This window comes from Tupaia chinensis, unplaced genomic scaffold (assembly GCF_000334495.1).
Source record: "Tupaia chinensis unplaced genomic scaffold, TupChi_1.0 Scaffold140548_1, whole genome shotgun sequence".
NCBI classification, from domain to species: domain Eukaryota; kingdom Metazoa; phylum Chordata; class Mammalia; order Scandentia; family Tupaiidae; genus Tupaia; species Tupaia belangeri.
This window is the reverse complement of record NW_006200423.1, coordinates 2058870-2081554: the sequence shown is the minus strand read 5'-3', so window position 1 is coordinate 2081554 and position 22685 is coordinate 2058870. Positions and strand designations below refer to the sequence as shown.

Genomic DNA, 22685 nt, shown 5'->3' with positions numbered 1-22685 from the left:
TGCTCGCTGGAGAGAGAGAGAGAGAGAGAGAGAGAGAGAGAGAGAGAAGGAGGGAGGGAAGGAGGGAGGGAGGGATGGAGGGAGAGAGAAAGTCGCTCCCCAGGTGGGATGGCCATGCTGCAATCCCATCTCCTCCATTTTTCCCTTGGGATTTTTGGGCATGCACGCACACATTACTTTCAAGCTGCCTGGGTCTGGGACTTAAACTGTGGTTGGCCATGTGGGAGTCTAGCCCCTAAGCCACCATGCTGCCTGCCGGCCCCTCATGTGTCATTTTTGATGGTAATGAAGCATTCTATCAAGTGTACGTGTCTTAATTGCTTAACCACTCCCGCAGCTGGTAGTTAGCTTCATGACGTGTTGAGGATGTGTTTTAATGATGTCTTTGTTGTGCTCTCTTTCTGCAGGCAGAGACGTTTGTTTGGGCTAACAGTGCATCAGCACATTCCCAGAGCGTGGCCAAGGCCAAATACGAGTTTTTATTTGGCAGATCTGAGGAAAAAACTCCAGCCACTAGTAAGTGTTCCCCGACTCCCCTGCTTTGGTAAAAGACGTGAAATGCTGCTGCTTTCTGAGTGTTCGTTTTCCTCTATTGCTTCCTTTTTGCCTCTTTGGTACCGGTGTAATCTGTTCATAAAAACAATCTTTCCATCAGGTGGGATTCGGAAATATCAGATGTAGTTCTTGTAGTCTGTTCTAGATCATTCCGAGTCATGTTCATGGTTTAAATCATTTTCAGTTTCTGATCTTTGAAATTTCAAGAATTAATGATGTCTTGGAGCTGTCAGGTGGCGTGGTGGTTAAGGGTGCTGGGTTTCCCCATGGCCACCTGCAGTTCGAGTCCTGGGCCTAGCAGCTTGCTTTCTCTCACTCTGTCTGGTCAAATTAAAATAAATAAAGTTAAATGAAATAATTCTTTAAAAAAATGAATGAATGATGTCTCATAAATCATCCTCCCACCCTACACTTAGCATTGTTGCAAAAATGGACTATTTTGGGTGTTTGTTTTTTAGTGACTAATGTAAATCATTAGGAAACATTTCTACAATGATTTTTAGAAACTGCAGTTTCAACTTTGAATATTATTCATAGCTCTCGTTTAAAAAAAGCATTGGTGCAATCTATTAGGTCATCAAGAAAGTCATGATGTAGTTTTCAATGTGAAAATGTATCATGACTTTTCTGACAACCAATAATAATCATTTGCTAGTATTCTAGAATTAGAAGCTACAGTCTTTGATTAGAAACAAGTAAGTTTAGAGGCCAGCAGGTGGCGTGGTGGTTAAGGCAATAGTCTCTGGTTTGAGTCCTGGACCTAGTGGCTTGAAAAACATGCTGGGTACATGTGCAAACGTGCCTAAAATTCTGATTGAAGAATAGAGAAGGTACCTTGGCATGGCCATTCCCCTGGGCAAGGGGGAACTGGTAATTTCTCACTTTCCTTCTCTTCTGTCTCTTTGGTAAGCACATGAGTCTTATATCAAAAAATCTAAAAAAAAAAAAATAGGGACAGAAATTTTGAAATTAGGACAGAAGAATGATTACTAGTACTAATAACAGTAACTAGTAATAATATTAGCTGGTTTGCTAAATCACACACTGCCAGGCACCATGCTGAGTGCTTTGCATTGCAGAATCTTATTTAACCTAACCACAGCCCTATGAGTTGCTGCTATTATCCCCATTTTACAGATGCTGAGTCTGAAGTCATCTGCTCATGGCCACAGTCGCTCAGCAAAACCAAGGCTTTATCCTGCATAATCATCTATTTATTACTTCTCAGATGGGAGAGAAATATTATAGTCACCCCACTGTTGCTTAAAACTCGCCTTAACTTTGCATGCCACATTGTAATTTTGTACTCATAAAGCTTTTTATCTGAAGTGATTTTTCTTTATTTCTTCCATGAAAAAATTGAGAGACAGGCAGAGAGAGAGGACCCCCAGAAGGGTCCTCACATCATGATTGATCCCCAGTCTCCCGCCGGCCCCAAGTCATGGACAAATGTATGCCCAGTGTGCTCAAGAAGGTCTCTGGACTTGAACCAGGAGCCTTCCCACATGGGACTGCATTTTACGTCCACGCTACCATCTGGCCTAGGTAACACATCATGTTTCCTTAGCTGTGTAGAGATGATTTCAAATGTCTATATATTCATCTGCCTTCTTGGTGGGTGAGTTTTACTCTTGGGTTTTGAGTAGTTTTCTCTGTATTACCAATCGGATATATCATACCCCAGACAAACCAAAACGACATTGGAAACCTTCTGGCCCTTATTTGCCTTGGCAAAAATGTATGGTGGTACTTGTTTCTCATGCGATGTTTTCTGAGGGTGCGAGAGCATGCGTGTGATCAGTGAGCAAACAGGGTTGATGAGCACTTTACGTGCTGGTTACTTTCTGGGCACAGATGGTGTGCAGAAGTGGAACACATGGCTCTTGTCCATTAGTGCTTAATCTGTGGTTGGGGAGAAATGATACGCTCCAAGTGACCGGCAGGAGGGAGTGATCACTTCGCGGAGGATGGCTTCATGGAGAGGGTGGAAAATGAACTTGGCCCGAAAGGATGGCTAGAATTCTGGTTAGTAGAGTTTCGGGAGAGGGCATTTCACATTGAGGGAATGGCATGAGCAGGGTTGTGGTGGCAGAAAATATGAATTGCATGAGGAACTTGGAGGAGGCTAGACTGGCTGGTTTGTAGACACCATCGGTGAGAATGAAGCTCAGAAAGATCACCATTTAGAAGGGACCATAGTATGTGGGTGTTCTGAGGTGGGGTGAGGCGCCTGGGTTCTTTCAGGAGAGGATGTGACTGATGAACTGTGACATGAGGGGACACCAGAAGAAGCTGTTGCTCACTGCAGGAGGGGCTTAAGGTGTGAGTTTGTATCGGCTTTTAGAAGGTACCCTGCATATCTACAAAGAAATGCTATACATTTTTATCATCTCAAAAATGTTCTTGAAGTTCTTTTACCTAGAACATTTATCTGTTCTCATATACTGGCCAAACTCTGAAGACTAGTGGGGGAAGCTGTGGCGGTGCAGTGGTAACACAAGGTCCCGCAGTACTGAGGCCGGTCTTATTACCCAAGGCACGCAGGTTGTGGGGACTTACTTGGTGCAGTGAAGTAAGATCAGTGCCCCCAGGGGTCACAGAGTTGCTTGGAGAATTTTAGAGTGTCACAAATGGTCTTGGGTTTGCCACTTAAGAGTTTGAGTGTGTTCGAAACTTGTCAACTGTGGGATTACACCTCACTGCTGTCTGTGAGCTGGCAGGAGTACCCGGGGTCCTGTGCCTGTTTACTGAATGCAAGGTGCTCACAGCAGCTACAGAGTGTGGGCTCTGTCTACAGTGGGTGCCGCTGGGCAAGTTACTTACCTATTGGTTTCTTGTAAAATTGTCTTTGGAGAAAAGCAAGTCAGTTCTATTTTCAGTTGGTTTATTTGTCTTTTCCTCATCAAATTGTAAAAGCTCTTTCTATATCCTGTATGCAGGTCCCTCATCACAGTTAGGGTTTGCATTTGCAGATATTTTCTCCCACTGTGTGGGCTGTCTTTTTACTTTCTTGATAGTATCGTGGGTAGCGTAAAAAGGTTTTAAACTTGACGAAGTTCAGTTTCTTACTTTCTTCTTGTGCTTTTGGTGTCACGTCTAAGAAGCCATTGCCTGTGGTTGGCTTTATTTGTCTGTTTTCTTCTAAGTTGTATCCTTCACTTACATATAGCTTTGTGATTAATTTTGAGGTTTTTTTGTTTTTGCTTTTTAGCTTATGGTGTGTTGAAGAAGCTGCATAATTCTTAGAAATTATGTGTTTGGTAAATGTAGAGCATCTGGTTGATTTGAGTGGTCACATCTCCATATACACAGAATGCCCGGAGGGGAAGATGTTAAAAAAAAAAAAAAAAAAAAAAAAAACAGCGTTGAGATTTAACCCTACTCAGCTCCTATTCTAATCTCTGCATCTGGCTGCAGGACCCAGAAAAGCTTAGAGTCATTTTTTAGGAGAAATGAGGGTTGGCATGAAAACCACAAGTATGCAAAGGAAGGGATGACAAGTCCACTAACTCTGAGGTCTTCTGTTGAGTTATTTTCTTATCTCCACCACAGATAACAGTTGGTTTATAATTTTATGGCTAGTTCTTTAGTAAGTCTTCTATCTTTGACACATTTCATCTGGTATGCTTTTTTCTTTCCACTCCCCATCCTCTTTCCCACCCACTGTGGAAAACAGAAAAATGACTTTACAGTACAATGTCAAATTTAGGTTAGGCTTGCTTACCACGCCTTGGCCCTTATTAGGTTGACCAGATGTTCCCCATTACCTTAGTTATACCTCAGACCCTGCTTAGTAGGCAGCAGTTTTTAGTAGTCTGTGTTGGCTTGGCCAAGTGAGCCTGGAAGGATTTCTCTTGGCTGGAGTTTTTGGTACAAATTAGTGATGTTTCTACCCATATGGACCCACATGTCTGCAGAATGAGCTGCACACGTGGTAGCCTCAACTAACTCACTGGAACTGCTCAGTCTGACATACTGAGATACCTAAGGAGTGCTGCAATCATTCTGGAGTGGGCCAGCCCGGTGGCCTTGCGATTAAGGGAGCTGGATCCTATGTGGCTGCTTAGAGTTCCGTCTTTCTCTCTGTCTCTCTCCGGTGAGTGCATGTGCCTTCTAGAAATTTCAAAAAAAAGTCTATCTGGAAAGTTGTTGAAATGGTTGTTATTGGGACCAGCAGTTAGCGTAATGGCTATGTCGCTGGACTCCCATGTAGTCGACCGTGGTTCGAGTCCCGGACCCTGTGGCTTAAACTCACGCTGGGTGCGTGTGCGTGCATGCCCAAGATCCCGGGAGGAGAAGGGATTGCAGCGTGGCCATCCCCCCCAGGGGGGTGATTTCTCGCTTTCTGTCTCTCTGTCTCTCTTTGTCTGTCTGGTGAGCACACACGCCCTATAACAAAAACCTCTCTGAAAAAAAGGTTGTTATTTTGCCTTTTTTCTTAGTTTTTATTTTGTCTAAGATATCCACTTGTTTCAGACTGATGTTCATTTTTGTGTATTTTTAAAAAGGGGCTTTGAAAAGCTGAGGATTAAGAGTTGAGTCTTCGGAGAGTAGGATCAGATCAACTGTGGGACAGCATTACCTCCATTGGAATTCAGAGCCTTTACGTCTAGACTCTTGGTGCACAGGGTGTAATTGAGGTCGGACTTTTTTCCTGTGCTCATGAGCCATTCATGCTTCATTTGAAAAGATTTTGCTGTTCCTGTGTTTTGTGTTGGAAAGCTAGTTTTTATGAACGTATAGAACTCTTTGAGTTCTGTTAAGATGTTTTAGGGTTTGGCTAGCTTCATAGCACAATTCATAGTGGGTCGGATCCCTGCAAGTTCACTGCCATTCAAATCCTGGCTCGTGCAGCTTGAAAACCATGCGGGCATGCATGTGTACATGTGAACTCAAACTCACGACAGGGCGGAGGGAAAGGCATTGCAGTGAGACCACAGCGAACCCGGGTTTCTTTCTCTGGCGGTACCTGTGCCCTCTAGGCAAAAAATAAGGGCATTTTGGAGGAACCTTGGAACCTTAAGATGTTCCAGAATCCCTGAACAAAGTGTTTTTACTGTTGTTTGTGAACTGCTTCCCAGAGTCGGCTTTTAGCAGCGTCTCCCTTCATTGTTCCTAGAATAAACGCTCTAATCTTAGGTTTCCTTTTTCTTTTAGATAAGAGGTATCTTTTCCCTTTTACTTTGTAAAGTAGAGGTGACTCGCTGGCATCTTCCATGCCTCTTTTATTTGTTGTAGCTAAGGTTTTATTGAAAAATGGAGCTAACTTGAGAAAACTGGGGAGATTTCTTATAAAACTCAAGATATCCAGTGTCCGCTGAACACTGGGTCGGTGGCACTGAAACTGCCTGCTGTCTTCCCAGTCATGGTGGCAGCTCCCACCTCAGTGCCCAGGTGCTCCCACGTGGACCCTCCCGATCGCCCCCTCCGTCGCCTGCTGCCCTTGTCACATCAGCCCTGGCCCCCGTAGGCCTCCGCACTGTGCCTCTGCTCTGAAGTCGTGTGTGGTGTTTGCCTTCACGCTTCCTGCTCTGATTCTCACTGTGCCACACCACGTGGTCACCCCAAGTAATAAGTAGCTTACATTAGTTTTGCAAAAACTGATGAAGTTTTTTCATTATCTCTGATAGTTGCTCATTCATGTAGAATTTCAATAGCAATTTCTGTTAGGGTACAATTTGTCTAAATATTGCCTTTTTTTTTTTAAGAATTACTTTTATTTAACTTTACTTTTATTTATTTATTTTAATTTGACCAGAGAGGGACAGAGAGAGAGAGAGAGAGAAAGTGAGAAAGCAAGCCACCAGGTCCTGTGGTCAGCCCTGTGGGAGTCCAGTGTCCTTAACCACCATGCCACCTGCCAGCCCCTAAATATTGCTTTTGAAAACGTGTCAGAGGTGTAGGTAGAATTATGCAGAGAGTCTGGAGTCCATGAAATGTAACATAGCAGCACGGGGAAAATAATATTGCAGCCTGACACAGGTACCTCTGCTATTGTTCAGGGAGATTGAAGCATTGTTTTAAAGCGATGAGTTTAGAGTTGTTTGTTTTTCTCTTTCCTGTGCAAATTTATTAGTGTGGTTCTCAAGGGGAGTAAGAAAGTGGGGGTGGGGGACGCAGCCGGCAGAGAAGCCAGCCTGGAAGTCCGCAGCCTCCCATGGGGATCCTGGACATGTACACGGCACTCACGGGGTGCCCACCTTGGGGCCAGGCTGCCTTTCCTGCATCAGGCAGTCCTTGGCTGCAGACTGGGGAAGGTTGATTCCAGACATCTCTGGGCAGACAACTTGCTGGGCAGAGGGCCGCTCTCTAAAGGGCAGCTGGGAGCCTGCAGCAGCCAGACTCAGGGCAGCGGACGCTAGAGGCACCTGTTAAAGGGGGTGGGTGCAGACACACCAGCAGAAGGGGTGTCGAATGTAGGCACGGCAGAGACTTTGAGAGGCGTGTATTTAAGACTACCACGCCATTTTCTTTTCTCTGGAGACACGGGCATGCTCCTTCGCCAAGGTGCTTGAACACAGGAAGAGCTTTTGAAAGCATTGTGTTCAGGGAAGTCTTTGCTCTCCCGGTGAAAAGGATGTGAATATAAAATCATAATAAAACTGACAGCTGCTTAGAAAAAAAAGTATGGGACCAGCAGGTGGAGCAGTGGTTAAGGTGGCGCTGGATTCCTACATAGCTGATCATGGTTCCAGTCCCGGGCCCAGCAGCTTGAAAATCACACTGGGTGCCTATGCGTGAGTGTCTAAAATCCCATGAGGAGAACGGAGGGGAGGGGATTGTGGCACGGGCATACCTCCAGCGGGGGTGACTTCTCACTTTGCCTCTATGTGTCTTTTGGGAGCACACATGCCCTGTGGCAAAAATGTAAAACAAAACAACATCCTGCCACCTGGTTTACTTCTGCCCTCAGGAAAAAGGACTAAAAGCAATACATTCTCTGGAACTAAGAACAGTTGGAACCAGAAAAAAAAATTAAAAAAGAAACCTCTTTACAAGAGGTGCAAATGCAGGCTCGGTCACCCACGGTCAGACTCAGTCAGGTGTGCCCCACGAAGGCGTCTGGGCAGTGCGGGCGCAGGGCAGACCAGGTCCCCGGGGCCCCAGACTGTGAGCACATCGGCCACCAGTTCCGAGGTCACAGCTGCTGCATTCAACCAGGCAGGAGACAGGGCTTCTCTTCCCACCCCACCGCTCCACGGCTGTGTGGCTCCCGTGAGTCATTCGCTTTTCTGAATCTGTTTCTAGGTTTTGGAAGTCCAAGGTCAAGGGGCTGCATCTGGTGAGGGTCTTCCTTCTGGTGGGGACACGCGCAGAGTCCCAGGGCGATGCGGGGCATCACACAGGCCCAGCACGAGCGTGTGTCTACATCCCGGGGCTGTTTTCCATTGTCCCTATGATTGGGGACCGAGGAGGTGGCTGCTGGCCTTGAAGCGGGATGGGGCTGGTGGAGGAAGAGCTGTCCCACGTGCCGTGTGACTTTAGATGTCCTCCTGGACACTCATGAAGGGGAAATATGTTTCCCATTTTCTCGGCTTAGGATATATAAAAAAATGGTGTCTTTCTATCTTTTCTTCTCGCCTGGTTTTGAGGGTCAGTGACTTTTCTAGGACTAACTACCACACAGATCAAGAGAAGATGACATAGTACTTGATTTTACTTGGAGATTTCCCAAAAACATATTCTTTTTTTTTTTTTTTTGAGAGATTTTCACTGTAGGGCGCGTGTGCTCACCAGACAGACAGAGAGAGACATAGAGACAGAAAGTGAGAAATCACCCCCCAGGGGGGATGGTCACGCCGCAGTCCCTTCTCCTCCATTCTCCTCTCGGGATCTTGGGCACGCACGCACACGCGCCCGGCGTGAGTTTTAAGCCACCGGGTCCGGGACACGGACCGCGGTCGACTACGTGGGAGTCCAGCGACATAGCCATTACGCTAACTGCTGGTTCCCTCAAAAACATATTCTTCATGTTGACATATCTCCCAGAAGGCAGTGCTGAATCCGTGGCGGCCGGGTTGAACACACCTGTGCTGTCGACACTTGCGCGTGCGTTCAGGGAGACTGCCTTCAGGTACGAGCGAGTATCTGACTAACCCGAGCACTTACGTAATGAGAAGCATCTTCATTGCATTTCTCCTGTATATTACGTTGAGAGCATTGTGTTGTTTTGAAGTGTACATAGTGAATTTTCTATTGCTTACAGATGTCATTTCTGGTGGGTGAGGAGTCATTGCAAAAGTATTTGTTTTAGGGACCAGTAGTTAGCATAATGGCTATATTGCTGAATTCCCATGTAGTTGACCGTGGTTCGAGTCCTGGACCCAGTGGCTTAAACTCACGCCCAGCGCGTGTGCGTGCATGCCCAAGATCCTGAGAGGAGAATGGAGGAGAAGGGATTGCGGCGTGCCCATCCCCCCTGGGGGGTGATTTCTCGCTTTCTGTCTGTCTCTCTCTTTCTGGCAAGCACACGCGCCCTATAGCAAAAACCTCTCAAAAATTTTTTTGTTTTAAAAAGACATTTTTGCTCCTATAGAGTTGAAAATGGCTCTTTTAAGGCAGTGGTTGTTATTCAGGAGTGCACAGCAGATGGGCTGGTGGGAATTTTGAAAGCGATCGTGGTGAACTTCCCCTGGAAGTGTGAACTTGGTAGTTCTTGAGGAACCTGGGAACTCTGTGATTCTGTTTCAGTTCCTGGCTCACTTAGAAAGTGACATTCTTCGTATTGCACTTTGGGGGTGAGGCAGCTGCTTCAGCAGGTGATAGTTTCTGGGGCCTCTGGCTGCCCCGGTACTGCCCAGCCGGACCGTGCAAACAGGTTCCGCTGCTACCCCGGCTGCTTGTGATGCTCATTAAAAATGCCGGTTCTGCACCTCACTCCTGCGGTTCTGATTCTGGGGTGTAGCCCAGAAACCTACAACAGCACTTTCCTGAGCAGCTGAGATGATTCGGAGGTGGGTAGTTCTTGGTGGCGTGTTGACATGGTTGGGTGCGCTAACCCTGTGGTGTCCAGAAAAGACAGAACAGGGAAGGCCAGGCACTTTCTAAGGACACGGGAGGTGACACTAAGAATCAGCAGAGACGAGGCACTCCTGAGTGGGTTTTCTCTGTCGAGGAACACAATTGCCTTGTTGGACGCGGCCAGGCAAACTGAGAGAAGCCCGAGCCCTGGCAGCCCTCAGCTGGCGCTACTCCCTGAATTTCAACTCCGAAGGATTATGTCCTCGGAGCACAGCACACTTGCAGATAAATGGTGGATCCACTCTAGGTATTTTGTAAAGGTCATGAAGAAAGGGGAAAGTGCTAAAAATGCTGAGAGGCAAACCCCCTATCTTTAGAACAGGGAATTAAGGAAACGGTAGGAACTAGTGGGTTTCAGGATAATCTTCAGCCAGATTTCGGAGTGTTATTACAAGTGCTGGGAACGAAGGGAGCCCTCCCAGGCGGAGCTGGCCCTGGGCTCTGAAGGATGAGTGTGGGAACCAGACAGGGGTGGGGCCGAAGCCTATGCTGTCTGGGAGGAGGAGCCCAGGGGAGGGAGGTGGCAGACTGAGGGTGGGTGCAGCTGGATTGGCTGGAAACCCACCTGGTGTCTCCATTATTGGCATTCCCTGATGGGATGTTGTGGGCACAGGTGGGGAAACGCTGATGCACTGGAAACAGGCCTGGGCCAGGAATGAGGCCTGGTTCTCAGTTATGCTGGGTGGCGGGTGCTGAATCCACCTTCAAGAGAAGTGAAGAATGCACTCCTAGGGCATTTATGTTACATTTTCTTTTTTCTTTTCCCACTCTCTCTCTCTCTTTTTAAGTTTGTTGAGAGAGAACAATTAAGACAAACATCAGACCAGCAGGTGGTGTGGTGGCCGATATGCCGGACTCCCCCATGGCTGACTGCAGTTTGAGTCCCAGACCTGGCGGATGGCTTCCTCACTTTCTCTCTTTTTTTCTTTTTCTGTCTCTCTCTGGTGAGCACATGTGCCCTATAGCAAATTTTTAAAAAAATAGTAATAAATAGAATCAAATAATTCTTTAAAAATACGAAGAGAGGCAAACACCTTTACGAGGGCCTCACACCACGATCCGCCCCACTAGCCTTCGCCGCCAGACTCGGGTACACACATCCCTCCTTCATAGACTGACCTGGACCCTCACTCACGGTCTCCCACGTGGATCAGCGTTGTTGGGCAGTGTGCTACTGCCGTGCCGCCGAGCCAGCCTGGGATTTACTCTTTCTGACTTTTCTTTTCTTTCATTTTTTTTTTTAATTTGTCAAAGGGCATGTGCACTCACCAGAGAGACACAGAGAGAAAGAGAAGATGAGAAAGCTCCTCACCCCCATGGGGAGTGACCATGCTGCAATCCTTTCCCCATTCCTTCCTCCCTTTGGGATGTCGAGGACGCACGCACACATGCCCAGCTTGTTTTTCAAGCTTCTGGGTCCAGGGTTTGAACCCTGCCATTGGCCTTGTGGGATTCAGCAGCCTTAACGACCTTGTAACACACGCTGGCCTGGTATGTGGTTTTCAACACGCAGTGAACACCTGTGGTTGCTAGGCTGGAGGGGAAGGCATGGCTGGGAAACCATCAAGTAATAACATGATTCGAACACACTAGTGTGCCTGCTGTAGTGGAAGAACAGGGGGCTTGGGGAGCTCTTTCGTGGCATACCTGTTAGACTAGACGGAGGGCTTCCTGGAAGAGGCGACTATCGGAGCAGAGTTTTTGAGGGTAAGCTGGAATGGAGCTGTGAAGAAACCTTTCTGATAGTGGCAGAAACATATGCGAAGGCAATAAATTAGAGAAGTGTGTGTATCTACAAAGTTGTCTAGATGAAGCCCCAAAATGGTTTTCTGTAATGATGACGGCTTAGAATGAACCAGGATAGCTGGTCGCTACTGCTCTGAAGTGCTCCTAGGAGTGTGGCCCACGTAGATGCCCTGGCCCTGGGCAGCCCACTGCAGGATTGTTGGCACTGGGCAGTAACTAGATCGTCAAACTAAGATTCTGGATCTATATTTACTTCTAGAGGCGGATGTTTTATAGGGGTAGTGCATAAACATTTAATGCCAAGGCTACCATGAAATGCTTTGACATTTGTGATGAAGCATTGGGGTCCCCACTGTCTGGTCACCATCTTCTTTGAATGTCGGCATCAAGCTGCCAGTGAGGATGAGGGTTCTGGTCTGGACAGAAACGGCCTCCGCTGTGGGTCTGGCGGTTGTGTCTCCTCCTTTTAGGATAATCCTAGACCTAGAGGTTTGATAAATTGACAGGCACAAGATGATTTCGAGGAGGGACCACCTTTTATGCTATCATTTCCATTTACCTACAGATTTCTGGGTTGTCCTGTAAAGAATATCATGTCCCCCTACCCTCTAAACTTGAGAAGCTTTCAGACTTCAGTTTTGCTCCCGAGTTCCGTTAACAGTTAGAGAACACTTCCCCCTAGTGGGCTGAGTCTAGAACAGCTTTTATTGTAGTGCTGTGTCCGAGCCGGAAGATGATCCTGTGAGCAGATTACGCTCAGATTTGTTTTGGAGGTCGGTTCATGTGCTCTTGTTTCTTTGGCCTAGTTTAATCTAGAGGCCTAGCAAAATGACCCTGATCTACAAATATGTTTTATTATTTCTTAATCTCATCGTGATATTTAAAGCAAAGATTTTATATTGTCATGGCAACATTTCTTTTTTTAAATAGGGATATTAACCAACTATGCTCCTAGAGGGTCATTTTGGTAGGCCTAAAAATCCTAATGCTTGAATACAAGATGCATTAAAATAGATGAAACCTGGTCTGGAAAGTTGGTTTCTTTCTCACATAAAACGTTTTTAAAACTTCTGAAGAAATCAGAGTTATCACAGGTGTAATAATTGAAGACTAACGTGGAAGGCCCTAAAGGGTTGTTCTTAACTGATGGCTTCTCTCTTTCACTCTTTTTTTTTTTTTTTAAGAGATTTTTGTGGGACCAGCAGTTAGTGTAATGGCTATGTCACTGGACTCCCATGTAGTTGATCATGGTTCGAGTCCTGGACTTGGCAGCTTGAACTCATGCTGGGCACGTGTGCATGTGTGCCTAAGATCCCGAGAGGAGAATGGAGGAGAAGGGACTGCAGCATGGCCATTCCCCCAGGGGGGGAAAACTCTTTTTTTTTTTTTTTGGAGAGGTTTTTGCTATAGGACACATGCACTCGCCAGCAAGAGATAGAAAGTGAGAAATCACCCCCCAGGGGGGATCGTCACACCACAACCCCTTCTCCTCCATTCTCCTCTTTAGATTTTGGGCACACACGCACACGCCTGGTGTGAGCGTTAAGCTGTGAACCACGGGTGACTACGTGGGATCCAGTGACGGAACCATTACTCCATCGGCTGGTCCCTTAACCGAGAGTTTAGCTGGTAGGCTGCACTCGTTTTACTGCATGCCACAGCACAGTGTAGGCTAACTGAGTGAGGAAGACCCATTTCCTAACGTGGGGTTCAGCCTGAGCGCTCGGCTCTGTCATGATAACGTTGACTCACGGTGTGTGTACACCCGCATGTATGTGTTTCTAGATCCATCCATATTTCCGAGGGGCAAATTGTGAAAAGATCTAAGTGCTGTTTGGAAAGCAAAGATAAAGATTTCCTGTTTTCTCAAAGTAAGCGGCTGGAGACATTTTAATGCAGTTACTATGCCGGGTACTCTGTGAGGCACTGTTTATGATATTCTTTATGCCTGAGAAGGGTCTTCTGCTTCAGCGTCTCCCCTCTATCCTGTGCACGAGCTCACTGAGGCCCTCTGAGTTCCGGCCACTCAGCCCCGGGTTACCCAGCTGGTAAGTGGTGGAACGACACAGCAGCTCCCGCGTGGCGTCGGGGCCGAGTCTTCCCGGCGTGTTCTGCAGCCTGCAGTGATGGGGCTCAGCACCGCAGTTGCTCACAGTGGCGTGGAGGTTTTGAATTAGTGCTGGGGGGAGCAGGCTGGTTAGGCCCCATAGTTAATCCCTAAAGCAGTAGTGTGCTCTCTAGGGAAGAAATGGGTACAGGAACCTAAGCGGAGAGAAGCCTGGGACCTCCTGAAAGTTACGATCCTCCTGGTGACTGTGGGGACGGGAGCTGTGATGACTGAAGTGTGACAGGAAAGTGACAGGAGCTGTTAATGATGCATCTGGAGCAGCAATTCTCCACCAGGAGCCAGGTTTTCAGGAAAGGCAATCGCGGCTGTGACACATTGCACGTGTGACATGGAACGCCTGCTGGGCATTTAGGAAGCGTGGCTCTGCTTGAAGCTGCTTCTCTAGACAGACCCAGCTCTCTAGGGGCTGGTAGGAGCCAGAGCACAGACCGGGGAGGCCGTCCAAATTCCTGAGACCCCAGGCAAGATCCCAGGAAAATGGCCATCTTCTCTGTCCTCCCAGGGTTCCTGCTTGCTTTCTTCCTCCTCCTCCTTTTTTCTCTCTTGAGTCATTTTTTTCTTTCTTCCATGAATGAGAGAAACACACACACACACACAGAGAGAGAGAGAGAGAGGGAGAGAGAGGGAGAGAGAGGGAGAGAGAGAGGGAGAGAGGGAGAGGGAGGGAGGGAGAGGGAGAGAGAGAGGGAGAGAGAGAGAGAGAAGGAGAGAGGGAGAGAGAGAGAAGGAGGAAGAGAGAGAGAGAGAAGGAGGGAGAGAGGGAGAGAGAGAGGGAGAGAGGGAGAGAGAGAGAGGGGTAGAGGGAAGGAGAGAGAGAGGGAGAGAGAGAAGGAGAGAGAGAGAGGCTGGCATCCCAGCAGGCTTTCCACACCATCATCCATTTTGGGCACTAGGCAGCCAAGAATCATGCACACATGTGCCCAGCATGTGACGAGGGTCTCTAGGCGCGAACCCGGAACCTTCCCATGCGGGTCGGCCTTACAGAGCGTGTGTCATCCCCACACTGCCGTCCGGTCCCCAGGTTTCTGCTTTCTGGTGGTCCCTTTCAGAGAGGCTGCAGCGGGTGGGCTGTGAGATACCGAGGCCGTGCCATGGCGTGGCTTTCTGGAGGCAGCCCGGGCCCCGTCGTGGGGCAGAGCACCCATGAGCTCTCTGGAGCAGAAGCTCACAAAAATCAAACTTTGCAGCCAATTTTGAATCTCATTCCAGCAATGAGTAACTGGAGGTGAACGAGGGGCTCACCTCTCAAGGTGGTTGTGAGATTAAAATGACGGCGGGCACACGAAGCAGTGCCTGGAAGCCTCAGATGACCCCGAGGTGCCGACCGTGCGCCGTGAGCTCAGGTGTCAGCCGGCGCCTCCCCGGGGCTCGGTGCAGCCCACGTGAGCTCGGGGAGAACGCACACGGACCGTCCTGCGGGGGAAGGGAGCAGCGTCGGGAATTTTGTCACCCGAGCAGCTGCGATGTCACTCATCCAGCCGGACGTTGGAGGCGAGGGTCCCGCCTTGGACTGGGATTACAGACGGAGGAGGGCAGAAAAGAAATGACCTAGATCAGTGTGCTTCCGCCTACCGGAGTGGAGAAGGGAAACAGAAGAAGCCTTCGCAGGTGGAGCTGGAGGTCTCAACGCCACGTTCCCATCTGTCCTGGTTCAGGGCCCCGCACACCGCCCCCCCAGCTAATGAGGAGGGACAGAAGGCAGAGCGAGCCGCAAGGAGACAGCAGCTCACACCTGGCTAGTGAGCTCTCCTTGGCGGGATGAGGGGAGTCCAAGAAGCTTCCAGAAAGGATGTACGTCTTATGATATGAATGGAAGGGAAGAGTCTGTGTATAGTATGGAGGGTTAACTTGAACCGTCATTAAGAAAGTTTTTGTTTGTTTGTTTGAAATTTGTTTATTTCTTGGGCAAGAGAGAGAGGCACCCCCAAGAGGACTTTGATGCCACAATCCCCCCTCAGCCCGAGCCAGCCTTGGGTCATGGGCAAGCCTGTGTCCAGTGTACTCAGGGGACTTGAACTGGGGACTTTCCCATGTGGGACTGCTCTGTAGAGCTTCATGTTTTACCCCCGTGCCACCTTCTGGTCCCAAAGGAAGAGGTGTACTCCCAGCCCCTAGGAACGGGAGGTGCAGCGTGTCATGTGGGAGCAGGGAGAGCTCCAGGGCTGGCCAGGAGCCGGGGCGTGGGAGGGGAGCGCGTGGTCTGAGCCTTTATTGGGGCACCTGCAGGAAGCGACGATGGGGAGCAGGGTAGACCCGCTAAGTTTAGGATGGGCTAGTTTGAATAACTTGGGCAGGTTCTGGGCTCTGGGGTGCCCCCCAGTTGTCCAGTACCACACCCAGGGCGAGTTAGGGCCGGAGGAAGGTGGCCTTGGTGTGGGAGAGCCTGAGGAAGCAGCGGGCTGGGGCTGCATGCTTGGGGTTGACGGGTGTGTGTGGTCAGCGCTCCTCACAGCAGGCCCCTTTGCTATCTCTGGAATCAGCTTGCCCTGGAGGGGAAGTCTCCAGGACCACGGCAATGATCGCCTGGCATGGGGGACAGAAGGTGAGAGTACAGTTGTTACAGACCAGAACAGAGCGAGGGAGGACTTCACGGTGGCTCTGCTAACCGGGCGCTGCTTCTGTGCTGTGTCAGTCGTTGGAAAAGTTACGATTCACTTTTGCATAGAAAAACAAAAATCTGTCTTGACTTTTCTGACAACCCACTATTTTTAGAGATGGTGCCTGCAAAAGACTAAAGAACTTGAAACCAATGGATTTTTGAGCTTTACTTTTTGAAATGGTGAGTTTTAGGGGATCAAAGAAAGTGCTTAGTAACTAAAGTGTTTTGCAAGATGCTGGGCATCTGGAAAAGAGATGCTTGTTTAGCAGAGAAGTATTTATTTCATCGTGGGCACTTGTCGAGGCAGTAAGGGGCATCCTGGTGACCCCGCCCTGAGAATAGCATGATTAGGTTAAACATCCTGGGTCATGTATCTCTCCCTCTAAGGTTAGCTTAGTAATGCAGATCGGAGCTAATCCCTTCTGAGATGGGAGGGAAGTGGGAGGGATGAGGAGCTTTCCGGCCTCCACCTCACTCACTGGACCCTCTGCTGCTCTGTCTGTCAGAGGAGGATGCAGGCTGGTTGTGACCACGCGCATGGATCACTCCTTCTTCCTTCCCACAGCATCACCCCTCGGCTTTGGCTTGGCACTGAGAGGGTGCCGGAGCAGAGGCTGCAGCGGTAGAAGACTCTTGGTCAAGAGCACACCCTCCACTGAGCTTTTGAAGCTATGGGGGGACTCTGGAAATGAGCTTCCATCATATAGAGAATTGGTGCTTCGTGGATTGAGTGACGTTTGTATGAAGGGGAATTCTGGCCTTTCCCTGTGTGTTAGTTAGGATTACGTAGATTGCATGTAAGAGGAAACTAATCATATAACTTGACTTAAGGGCTTGTTTCTTGCCAGAGTAAAGGGAGATGAGGTCAGAGATCTCTCCGGGCTGGGCTCTTTCTGTTTTGCCTCCCTAGCTGATGGGCTGCTTTTAGCATACAGAAGAGGGGGGATAGTGTGTCCTCCCCCGTCTCTTCTCAGCGTGCGGAGCTTTCTTAGGGGGTGCGCCCAGGAAAGAGCTTACATCTCATAGGGAACTGGTGATTCATGGATTGGTTAGTGTTTGTATGATGTCAGAAAAGGTGGTCCTTTCTGCATTTCCTACCAGCTTTGAAAATAACAGCTCTCCTTGGAAAGGTTGCGAAAAGGGAGGAAGCTGGCAGTTTTGGATTAAAAAAATGTAATAACATCATACTAAAGTGATGATGATTGTAGTAACAATAATAATAACCTTGATTACATACAGTTGCTATTCTGAATGCTGTACATGTTTATATTGCCTAGCTCATTAAATCCTCAGAAAAACCGTTATTACCATTTTATTTATTTATTTTTTGGATGAGGAAGTTGAGGCCTTAGCAGAGGTCACATAATGTGTTCCAAGGCACATAATTAGCTGGAAAGTGATGGAGTCCAGATTGCAGCTCTAGGATGTAAGCTGTACCCACATGGTGGACTGCCCTGTAATTTACACGTCTATTGCTCAAAGATAAGAGAAGCTGAAAGATGTCAAGCTGTTGGCCCACGCTCATACAGCTCTTGCCTCTGGATACTATCTCTGCTTTCCTGGTAAGCTTTCTCTCTGCACGTGCGCTAGCCTTTAAATCTTCTCTGATGAGGGCCAACCTTCTTGAGAGGTAGATATTTCCGGCTGGCTATGGCTCTAAATGCTGCATATGATATTCTTCCTTCCATAGCTCTCAGGAAGCAACGTAGCTTAGAGAGTGGGCTTTGGAGCTGCATTGCCAGTGGGTGTTGCGAGCCGGAGTCTCGTTTTGCCAGTTGTAGCCATGTGACCTCAGATCAGTCATACACCTCTCTTGTGTTGCCATGGTCTCATCTATGGGATGGGTTAATAATCACAGCTCTCCCGCAGGCTGCTGGCAGACATAAATGAGTTCACACAGTAATCTGTTACATAAGTAAATATTTTCTATTCTCAGTGTATTATTATTAACCAGAAATGCCCACTGCAAATTAAACCTAACACATTTTCTAGCACCCATTTGGCACTCAGTAAATGTACATGAACTGAGAATAGCTTTGTACTGTTGGTCTGTAATGGTGGGAATCTTAAGGTCCCGAAGAGAAGTTACTTTTAATGTTTGTATTAACAGCCATCACCAAGAAGCAGCACCAGTATTATATACATTGTAACAGTGTGCTATAGCAACTGTATCACATATACTGTAACAGTGTGTTATATACATTATAACAGTGTGCCATAACAATAGTGTATTATATACATTGTAACTGTTTCATAACAATAGTGTATTACATACATTGTAACAGTGTGTTATAACAATATATTATATACATTGTAACAGTGTATTATATACATTGTTACTCACCTTGCAACTACCTCTCACTTCATTTTCTATGAAACTCTTAGTTTTTACACTTAGTGTTTTTTACTGAGACCATATTAAAGGGTATTATGTATGTCCAAGGTGCTGTTAGTGATATAAAAGTTGATGCTGTTGAATTTAAAAATGGAGGTTAATGCCTATGAATCTTTTCACATCCCATTTCCAAACTGTTTCAATTACCCATTAAATATGAATGTAGTCACAGGACCTGTAATGTAATCAGCAGTGAAATGACTTTGGATGGAAGTGTCGTTTAGCACTGAGATCAGGACTGGCAGAGCAGGATTTATGTTGCCTGCAGCTTTGGAACAGTCTCTTGGCATTCGCCTTTTCTGTTTAAATAACACAAGAATTAGACCCTCTGGGTGGGGACCCGTGGGAACCCACCCATCTCCTTTCCCGCGTGTCATTCTTGCATCAGAGAAAATGCTGCATAATGCCGAGATGACAGCCCCACCTCTGATGTCACAGAGGATGGTACAATCCTCTCCCAGCCTTGCTGGGCTTCCTGCTGCTGCGCTGGGGGAAATGGTTACATTAAAGCTAACTCCCAGCACCTCAATTATCTCCTGGGAAGTAGTTTTTCACAAATATAGACAAGCCCCAGGGTGGCTGTTTTCGGTAAGCTACCAAGGTAGAGAGGGCAGAGGCAGGAAGAAGGCGAGTGAGCCGTGCACGGGCTGCTCCGCCTTTGTGAGCCCAACCGCGGCTCTGGCTCCAAGCGCTCAGAGCTTCCGTTCCCATCACCGTGTGCGGTGCGGGGGCAAAAGGGGCTGCCAGGAAATTTGAAACTCATGTGCTTCCAGTTGACTAGAACAGCCTCTTTTGAATATACTTGCTTCTTTCCTAGCTAACTTTTCTCAAGCGTTAAACTGATGAGCTGGGCATTTTCTATGATCAATGGGTAACTGCTGGAGCTACAGTAATCTCTGTGAGTAACCTCTCTTTGTAGGTCTGTGCAGGCAAACAGACTTTTCTATAGCTGTCACTTGTAAAATGCTGCTGTGAAATGATCCGTCTGTATTGTTGACTGCTTTTGCTTCCTCGTCTTGCCTTCTGATGGTCCCAGTAGGAGACTCCCGGGGCTCGGGCAGGTTCTGCTGACTCCTGACGGAGCTGCGCTTGCAGCATCTGTGCAGTGATGCCCACGCCACCCGCTCTCTAACTCTCCAGCTGGAGAGAGATGCCGCCCGCCCTCCGAGTGCCTTTGCCCAGTAACTTACCTCGCCCTAACCTGGAATGTGTATGTTGGCACCTGATGTTGAATTTTCCACAAGCTTTGTTTTTCAATAGAAAGCAGACTCTTACTCTTACCTGTAATCTGACTTCATTGTTTTTGTTTTTGTTTTTCCTTCAGTCAGCTTTCCTGGGAGCATGGAATGCTCTTCCCCTGTTTCTGCTCTCTGTGATGTGTTATAGGGGCAGAAAGAGGGAAAACAGGCTAGCCCTGCACCGTAGTTTTAGAGAGACATACTATTGTGGTGCTGGATGGGAATAGGGGAGGAGTTTCTCTTAAAGAGCTCACGCGCCTTTGCATCCGCACGCCCTAAGGAGGGCTTGGTGTCTGGGTGGCCTAGCAGACCTCAGGGTGAGCTGCTGAGGAACCCCGGGAAGGTTCTATAAACACTCAGTTGAGACTGAGGTTGAAACTCCACTGGAAGTTTATAGCAGGTGTTTAATTCCTCAGTTTATCTACAGTTCTTTTTTCCCCCTCCCTGCCTGTTAAAAGTGTCAAGATTTATATCTATCTCGCTAGGGAAATTAACTTTCAACCTTCTGTAAAGTTTGCATGTTTGGATACACTTAGAATTACTATTCACGTCAGTTTGAAGCCCGAATCTTTAGGAAAACAGCGGGTCTCTCTTATTGAGCATGAAAACTGCTGAGTGAAACTTCAGCTGAGGCTTAGTGCAGACTGGAGGCAGAGTGGGGCTCCTGGTTACCCCTGCACCTAACATCCTTTCTCGATAGATGACAGGTTAGGGACGTGGTTGATTGTCGCTGTTGGAACTCCAGCTGCTTGGCATTCATAGTTATTCTTCTAAAGAATTGTACTTTGAAATATTTTCAGTTTCTTAAGTGTTAAAATATTTGATCAAATCTCTTACAGAGGAAACAATTTATATCAAAATTATGTGAACTTCAGCAGAAGAAAGTCTGCTGTGAATGGGATTGTTTAATTATTTAAAGTGTAGTTGGAACTTTTTCTGCTTTTAGAAATAAAAACGAAGGAGTTGGTCAAGAGCAATTTTAAAACTGGATTTTTAAATATGTGGATTCCCACCCAGGAAAAATCGTGGACAATGGATAGAACAGATGAAATCTGAGAGACAGCTCAGATCAGACGGGATAAGGCTGAAAGGAGACTCACAAGAGGTGGAGGAGAGACCGGCAAAGTAGGGAAGCCTATGGTTGCAAAAAGGACACCAGCTTTAAAAAAGAATGATTTTTAAAGGTAGTGTCAAATTCGACTCAACAGCTTAGGTTTTGGTGTGGAACTATTGGGCTGTCCCCATCTCACTTATCTTACCTTCTGCATGCTGAGGGGGCTTCCTTTGAAATGGGAAGGGCATGCTAGAGTCACTTCTGGGGGGATTAGCACTGCATGGGCAGAGTGGGCTCTGAATCATTAGTATGTGAAATTCAGTTTGCAGTAGCACAGCTGTAACTGTTAGTCACTCAGGAAACGTGTCCAGTGAATGGAACAGACTGTGTTCGTGTGCATATGTTCAAAATCTCGGGTGGTAGTTGGCAGGCCTGTTTGTGACTTCGGCATCATATAAATACGTTAAATAAACTCGTTAAATATCCATCGGTGTCCGGGTAGGAGCTCACATCCAGACTCCATACCGTAGTGACTTCTCCAAAATGTGACTTCCATAAAGGTGAAGACTGTGTCTCAAAATACAATGCTCTTCGATGACTCATTTAGAAGTTCTCATTACTCATACTTATTTTCCGTTATTTTTATTATATCAAATATATTTTCTATTGCTAGGTAAAATGGATTAGAGTTTTGGTTTGTTTTAATACGTTTTTTTTCTATTATATTGTGAATTTGAGCCTCGCATTACTGTGTTACTGGGGAGCTTTACTGATTATTAGATGTAAAACCACTCGTGGTCCTTATTCGTGGGCGAGAATTACAGTGGCTTCTAGGTGGCAGGTCCTCTCTAGAGTTTCTCACTCTCCAGCCTTGTTTTTCATAATTGCTTTAGAAATTGGGCACGTGTCTTTCATTCTCTTAACGATTTATCACAACCCAGACCAAGCGTCATAGTTGGGGCTGAATTCCTTCTTGACAAGTCGGGGCAGTGTGTCCTTAAGCTTGTTTCTGTACATTTTTCTAGTGTTAAAATAATTTAAGAATTTATCGTTTTCTGTTTATACTAACCTATATTTTGTGTTTGCTCACAGATATTCATTAGGGAACAGAGAACTACTGTGTTGTTCAACAGCCCACACAGAAGGAAAAATAGATTTTTAGTGACCAGTCTAGCCCCAATTTGTAAAAAATTGAAAACATCTCATGAACCGTATCCTTAGAAAATGGATTATACCCTAGTGCACTTTCAGTTGTATCTTAGACTGAATTTGCCCATGCATCTTTATTTTACAAGTAATCATTTCAACACTGTGAACATTAAAACCTTGGACACAGAGTCTGGCTTTTAAAAGCTGAAAAAAACTTGGACTAGGGAGAAATGTTCACCTGTTGAAATATTCACTTTGTAAGCTAAATAATGTGATTGAATGTACAAAAGAAAATGAAATTAAAAAATGTAAAAATAAAAAATACATAGACTATTAAAAAAAGTTGAAAAAAAACTTACCTTATCCTCAGGGTTTTGTTTTGCTTTATTATTTATTTATTTTGAGAGATTTTTGCAATAGGCATGGCATGTACACTTGTCAAAGAGAGAGAGCAGGAAATCACCCCCCAGGAGGTTGGTCATGCCACAGTCCCTTCTCTTCCATTCTCGTCTTGGGATTTTGGGCAGGTGTGCACATGTGCCCGGCTTGAGTTTTAAGTCACCGTGTCCAGAACTCGAACCACGGTCGACTACGTGGGAGTCCAGCGACGTAACCACTACGCCATCTGCTGGTCCCCCCTCAGATCCTTTTTGTGAGTCCCAGTGTGTTAGGTCACTGGGCAAGTCACAATGTATTTCTCTTTTTTTTTTTTTGGAGAGGTTTTTTTCTCTATAGGGCGTGTGCGCTCGCCAGACAGACAGAGAGAGACATAGAGACAGAAAGCAAGAAATCACCCCCCC

General features: G+C 46.9%; 1 protein-coding gene across 3 annotated transcripts in view; it reads left to right on the top strand.

The window, feature by feature from the left end:
- Positions 1-22685, top strand: part of PSD3 (pleckstrin and Sec7 domain containing 3) — a 521964-nt gene that overhangs the window by 208333 nt on the left and 290946 nt on the right. For 2 of the 3 annotated variants that reach the window (XM_014593412.2, XM_014593413.2), the window contains exon 6: positions 408-516. In XM_014593412.2, the coding sequence (XP_014448898.1) occupies positions 408-516 (109 nt within the window). Of the gene's footprint in view, positions 1-407; positions 517-19200; positions 19343-22685 lie in introns of those variants that run through there. The other variant, XM_006162809.3, reaches the window with a different exon arrangement.